General features: G+C 34.9%; 1 protein-coding gene across 1 annotated transcript; it reads right to left on the bottom strand.

Moving 5' to 3' along the window:
* Positions 1 to 300: 300 nt before the first annotated feature.
* On the bottom strand, positions 301 to 5,136 carry LOC100262603 (endoglucanase 10). Its single transcript, XM_002276703.5, has 6 exons — positions 4,495 to 5,136; positions 3,776 to 4,059; positions 2,674 to 3,108; positions 2,266 to 2,413; positions 915 to 1,081; positions 301 to 825 (listed from the first exon to the last, which is right to left on the bottom strand). The coding sequence occupies exons 1-6, from the start codon at positions 4,703 to 4,705 to the stop codon at positions 493 to 495; spliced, it is 1,578 nt and encodes a 525-aa protein (XP_002276739.1). The 5' UTR covers positions 4,706 to 5,136; the 3' UTR covers positions 301 to 492.
* Positions 5,137 to 7,178: the final 2,042 nt, after the last annotated feature.

Raw genomic sequence — 7,178 nt, forward strand, 5'->3', positions numbered from 1 at the left:
CTGCACACTAATTGATAATTAAGAACAGACCTGAATCGATCATTCGAGCATTCCTCAGACCAAAAACACCACCTATCAACCAATAGGCATAATGAGGTAAGGCGGGCTGGGCCTGGAGAGTTCTCTTTGTCTGCAAGGTAAGGCTCCTCAGCAGAGAGTTACATACAAATCCTACAGGAGACCGAAATTGCGTCCCTCAATTCAAACATGTTGTCATCACTTTCTCCTTGAAAAAAAAATTAGCCCCCAACAATATCCTCGGCCTAACAAGCATGCTGAATGCGTTTCAGAAACTTGCTGTGGTCCTATGGATGGAAATTTTGCATAATCACTATTGGGAAAAAGTATTACATTTGAGGTTTACTCGCACAAGTAAAAAAAAGCATGCGCAGTCGAGCAAAAGGCCTAACATCAGACTTTTGCAGAGACAGGTCGTGCATACATCTACATATAATACAAACAATATGCAGTCTGTCATGGACCAAGGCTGCTTTAGGTGAAAGATTGAACCACTGAAGAGGTGGTAACCAAACTCGAAAGGAGGCCAACAATGACAGCACCATTGTATGTGCTTGGTTCCACTTGCATGGAGTTGTTTCGAGAATCAACAAATGACTCGTTCTTGAAGGGCCCGCCAACAAGAGCTCCAGTAGCAACATTGGGATTGGGGTCCTTTGATTTGAGCCACTTGAAGCCATCAGAGCAGCCAGTGGTTGCATCAGCTGGAATTGAGGCACCCCTATGGTGCACATATTGTGGGTATTTATCCCCATACCCAACTAGATAGCTCATTTTCATAGGATTCTCTCCCAGGACATAATTAACCTGGAAAAGGTAGACATAAATTATGATGACTTCATAGGGGGACATAGTCAGTTCATCCACCTACATCTAACTGGAGATAAACAGCATACCTGTGAAATAGCAAAGTGCCGAAGGTCGGATGGTTTGTAGGAATCTCCATCACAGGATAGCTTTGCAGTCCGAGATGAAAGCATGTAATCACTATAAAGAACGGCTAAAAATGCAGAAGCCACAGGATGTTGCAAAGCATTCCATTCACTGACCCATATCAGGCCACCTGCATAAATGGAGAATATGTTGGTGAGAAAAGGAGACAAGTTCTCAACTTGCAACAAGATTGACCATAAAGCAGAAGTAATACTTCCTAGAGAAATGAGTACACTACAATTGCACTGATGCGAGAAAACTCAAAAATCCAGATCTGATTGTATTGGATAGCTCTGAAATGTTTGTCATCCCATGGTCTATATATCTTGCCTGTTTAAAATTTTCCTCATTGTTTAATTTTAAATGTTGTAGTTTGGATTTACAGTTTGATGGTACATTTGTATGTTGTTCAATACAGGAGGACATTAACAACTTAATTGATTTAGTAACCAAAGGTCGCTCCATCATGAAGCTTTGAATAATTTATTCTTGTACACAGCTGCAATATCCTATGCATAATAACAAAATTAAAATTTTTTCTCAATGAGGATAAAAAGAGTTGGTGGACAGGAAAAAGCCAATGTTTATCTGCATGCATGTACCTTTCAGGGCACAGATTATGGTATTGAATGGGTTCTACCTATTATGCCTAATTGATGGCATTGACAAACCCAGCTTAGACCATTCTAAAACCATTTAATGCATTCCATTTTATCAGCGGCTTCCACCAATAAGACATAAAATATGGTGATAAAATAAGGGGTCCAGATGTGAGGAAAGAGTATTTGATGAAGGCATGGGATCATCTAAACTAGCACTAGCAGAGTCATGGTAATATCCATCCAATGGAGCTATAAGTCCAGTTTGGAATAACATTTAACTTTTGCATTTAACAGGAGAACAAGTAGAATACTTCTGCAGTACAATGGACTTCTATGCTTGGGAACTGTATTTTAGAAAGGTTTTAATTAAAGATAAGAATAACTAATGACATTTATAAAAGTTTTAATTAAATAAAAATCTGTCTCTGGCATTACATTTAAGGAAAAGTATAGGTTTCCCTACTTTAGAACACAGATAAATCACATAGGGAAGTGTCGGACCATGGTTGAGAATTCTATCAGATGCTTTTAAAATTTGCATTTGACCTTCAAATGCTACTTTTGGCATTTGGGAAGCTCTTCCAAACATGGCTATAGTGCTAAAAATGTAGCAGGAACTCATTTCACTAGAAAACCAAACATGAGATAGAGAAAGAGAAAGGAAATGTATGCATGATCATCCAAATCAAATAGCATTTGAGCAGAAGTTTACTGTCTGTTCTGCTGATTGTGGCAGTCGGAGATTTTGGAAGGAGGCCACACATAACAGCCTCAGCTGTTTTCCTGTACTTCTGGAGGCCAGAATTCTCGGAGTTTGAGATGCCTTTTCCTCCAAAGAAGCTTACCCTGGATAAAAGAACCTGCATCAAAATTGCAGAATTATTCACTAAGTTCAGAAGGAGGCACTTCAGGAAATATACTAAAAATGCCTAAAAGGAGGCGCTTCTTGGAACACAGGAAATACATCAAACATAATATTGTATGGATAACCATGAAAAGAAAATGATTCTGTTCTCAGTGTTATAAGATGGACTTACGCATGTGTATACAAAAAGTAGTTAACATGAAGAATTAGAATAGTGTGGCACTTAAAATCCATCTCTTAGGAACTAAAATTTACCTGAGTTCCTGCTAGCTTATTATCCCAGCTAAACCAGGTTGGACTTCCCCAGTTAGCAAAGGCATTTCCATTTTGCACAGTATATTTAAGGTATGCTTGATCTCCTGTTGCATGATAGAGCCAGCTAGCTGCCCACAAGAGCTCATCTCCATATCCTGTTGAATTGTAATATTTCTGGACTTCAGGGATGCTGACACTGTAGGAACCTCTGTATTTGTCAGCAAAATTAAACAGTTGTTTGGCATGCTTAAGAAGTGTGTCTGAATAGGAAGAGTCGCTTGTCTTAAACACCAGAGATGCTGATGCCATGGCTGCTGCAGTTTCAGCAGCAACATCTGTTCCTGGAGCAGATGTGTTCACCTGTGTGAGAGGTCTTTTCTCTTTCATGTTTTCAGGCCTTTCCCAACATTTATGGTCTGCTTCAGGATCTCCCACCTGCTCCAAAATAAAATTGAGGTCAACTCAAAAGCCCTTTTTGATATTTTCAACTGGATCAATCATTGGCCACTGAACTTGCCTACATAAAATTCACGTAATCCACTGGATCAAAGTTTGACTAGAATACTTTCTAATCTTTATAAAGTTCAGGGGAGGTTGACAAATATGTTTCTGGTAATAAAATTTGAGTTCCAGAATATACATAATCCTTTATTACTATGCCTAAGAAAGATACTAAATGCTGCATCTGCAAAATTCTTCAAATACTTTTTAATCCAGATTTGCAGAACCATAGTATGATCTCATTTCAGATCCTGACAAAAACACCAAGGAAAACCCCCCCTCAAATTTTGACTAGTATACTAATAATACTACAATCTTAATGATACAGCCAATCCATTTTTATTTTTTTCCTTTTTCTCTTTCAATAGGCAACAACCAATCCCAAAATTTTCCCACCCACCCAAATGAAGGAAGAAAAAAAAATCTTAGGACCCGAATAAGCTTCTAGTCAATTCCAAACTCCTATGAGTTAGTTCCTTGAAACTTTTCAGTACCCGTGTAATGTTTCCAAGCCTCAGATTTTAATTTGTGATAAGAAATGAACAACAAATCACTGTTAAACAGAACGGACATTGTTAATAAGATTCAAAGATTAAGAAACCTGAATATAGAGCACATTCTCGGAAGGATGAGCATTGATAAGGTAGTCTGTGATCCATTTGAGAGAGTCTTGGGCAGGTTCCAACTGATCCACGACATCCATTTGATCTCCATACTCAAGGATCGCCCATGACAACACTGTGGCAGTAAAAGCCATTGGAAAACCAAACTTTATGTGATCCCCAGCATCATACATCCCTTTAGAAAGATCTAATTTAGCTTCACTTCCGTCTTGAAGTGCAGAATTTCCTCTCCATGATATCTTATTGTTTTCCAACTTACCAGCTGCAATGACACAGTAGCATCTCCATGATAATTAAAAAATAAAGAAAATAAACAGAACAGCGATGGTCAAACAGTATAGGAATTGGAACATATCGTAAATGCTATAATTCAGACCCCGAAAAACACAAAATCTAAACTCAGAGACAATCAACTAAAGTTGAAAAGGTTGAAGACAGGCAAGATTGAGACAAGCCAAAACAGATCTTTATATTCTTTAGTTAAATTGAGATGTTCACTAAAGTAACCCACTTGTCACTTCGAATCTATATGTCTATACAAAAAAATAGCTCATTTCATTAGCAAATAAAGCTCAGAAATAGCAAATCAATCAACAAATCAAAAGAAAACACCTAATGACCAGAAAAAACGAATAGATCTATGAGTGGGAACACTGCATTGCGAAAACAAAAACCAGATGAAAGAATGAGAAAGTACATTTTTGTATATCGAAGAACTGCATGGCAAGTTTGAGAGCGTCGGAGTATTTCTTATCAATGGCGCCGGGAGGCCCAGGCACCGGAGCAGCCTTGTCAGAGTGGTCCGATCTCTTCCTGATAGAGATTACGATGACGGCGGCAACGAGAGCCGCCACAACTAGAACAATAAACCAGCCGCACCATCCTTTGGACTTAGAACGCTGTCCCATTTGCTCTCCACCTACAACCTAATCAACCTCAAATTCGATTCCTAGGGTTTTATCAGCAATGCCGCCCAGAAAACCGTAATTTTGCAGAGAAAATTCTCAGCAATGCTCAAACTGAAAAATGTGGTTCAGAGCTCAGATTTTATGGTGAAGCCGGAGCTGGATCTGGTCCCAATCGGCAGATGAGCCCTGGTGGAACCAAGAAAAGGTGTGTTTGGGCGAATGAGGACACCGACAGAAGCAGTGGCCTTTTCAGATTCTTCTCGTAATTCATATAAATTTTATACTAATGAACGAAATTAAGGCGGATTAGGCGAGAAGTCGGAGGTGAGAAAGAGGCAGAGCAGCTGTCTCTGGTTGAGGAATGACGAAGCTAACCTTCTCGCTCGCTGCATTGCCGCGAGATTTGCAAAGGAAGTAACGGATCTTTGACTGGGTCAGAGGAGAGAGAGAATATGTTGAGCAGTTCATTCTGATGGAAAACTGGCCACCGACAGCTGGTAACTGACAAGGACCGAACATCTAGATCCCATTGTTATAACATTTTAGTGTTAAATGGCAAGGGTTTTTAGTTTAAGTTTTCTATTTCTTTTTCTTTTAAATTTCTAGATTCCGCAAAGGAGTCGGTGGTGAAGGGCAAATGCGTCAAGTCAGGAATTTCTTGGACAACCGTCCTCGTCAAGACTTATATGCACCACCCAAACGTAGTTTCTTTTGAATCCGGTCGCCTGCTTCCACATGAAGCTGGTTGGTGTGCAAATTAATTATTTCCCATTTAAATTTTTTTTTAAAAAAAACAAGATATTTGGCATGTTGAAAGTACCGTCCCTTCACGTGTTTAGTTTTCCAGAAGCAACCCAAAAAATTGAAGGCAACCAAAAAAACAGAAAAAAAATCAAATCAAATAAGACAATGAATTGTGTGATGGAGATGGCACCCCAACACTTTTTTATTTTTTTCAGGAATTTCTATAATTCTAAAAAATAAAATAATAAAAAATTTGAAAGAGTTGAAAATTTTAGTTATAATTTTTTATAATACCATTAGTTTTAATATAAAAAAATTATGAATACGTTTTATTAATTTTCCTTAATTGTTTTCACCAAAACATCCTTCAAAAGTTTAATAATTTTATAAAAGAATTTAAAATTTTTCTTTGTCACAACAAATAAAAGATCAAACAAATAAATTTAAAAAATAAGCACTTTTATACAGAGTTAATGGTGTTTGATAAATTAACTTAATAACTTAAAATGATTTAATAAATTAATTTAAATTATTAAGTAAATTAAGTATATTTGATAAAATAGTTTAATAATACGAACTTAAAATAAAAAACAATTTTAAGTAATAAATAAAAATAATTAATTTATTCTTAAATTCATATTTTTATTTTATATTTTTTATCTCTATTTATCTTAATTACATTCAATATCTATTTTATTATTCTATGACTTCGTTGTTACTCAACTTCTTTCGTTTTAATTATAATGTATGATGATAAATATATCATTTTAATAATTTAAAATAAATTTTAAGTTAATTTTATTAATCAACTTTAATACTCAAAGTAAGAATTATATACTAAGTTTTAAGTTAATGATTAAACTTAAAGCCAACTTAAATCATTAAATAATAAATATTAAGTTTTACCAAACAATCCCCTACTCATTATTGAGTTAATAAAGTATATTACGTTTTTTCTAAATTTTATGAATTCTTTTAATTGGACCCTTAATAAATTGATTTTTGCTAAACTTTTTGGGGGGCATATTTTGGTTTTTTGAAATTTATCTTTATCATTTAAAATCAATTTCATATACTATAAATTGGTTCTTAAGCTAAAGATAATTCATTTTTTTCTCTACAAAAAAATTGTTAAATTGATTCTAGTATTTCTTTAGACATTTTAATTTGTATGTTACTAATTTGTTAAAATATAAATGACCAATTCAAAAAATTGGACAAAATTAAATTAGCTTTTGCTCTACAAAATTCAAATTTTGTTTGGTAAAAACGTTACCTTTTCAATTAAAACGAATTGGTGTTACTTAGAGAAGACCTAGTGGTAGTACTGTATTGGTCAAGTGAATTTGACTATTGTACTCGAGTAGCCTGAATCACTTTCAAAAACATACCATCTAACCCGTTTACATCGGATCGTTTTCTTGAGAAACTAAGGTGGTGTTTGTTTTTTTGACTTTTTACTAAAAACCATTTAGTTTTAGAATTTAGGTTGTTTGTTTTTTTTACCTTTTTATGACTTATTATAAACTTTTTACTAAATAGAAAAAGCCAAAATATGTAGCTTTTTCTAAATAGAAAAAATAACACAATGATTTTTTTTAGTTTTTAATACTTAATAGAAATAAAATACTACAAAAACAAACAACCTAATATTTAATACTATTAAGTATTAAGGTTCTATTTAGAATTAAGTAAAAAAACAAACACCACCTAAGTATTCGTTTTTTTT

Source organism: Vitis vinifera, chromosome 18, assembly GCF_030704535.1.
Source record: "Vitis vinifera cultivar Pinot Noir 40024 chromosome 18, ASM3070453v1".
NCBI classification, from domain to species: Eukaryota; Viridiplantae; Streptophyta; class Magnoliopsida; order Vitales; family Vitaceae; genus Vitis; species Vitis vinifera.

Coding starts and splice junctions, on each gene's coding strand:
- LOC100262603 (XM_002276703.5), bottom strand. CDS start 4,705: ATGGGACAGCGTTCTAAGTCCAAAGGATGGTGCGGCTGGTTTATTGTT. Junction 4,060..4,494: donor GTTCTTCGATATACAAAAAT/GTACTTTCTCAT, acceptor GTGTCATTGCAG/CTGGTAAGTTGGAAAACAAT. Junction 2,414..2,673: donor ATAAGCTAGCAGGAACTCAG/GTAAATTTTAGT, acceptor ATTTTGATGCAG/GTTCTTTTATCCAGGGTAAG.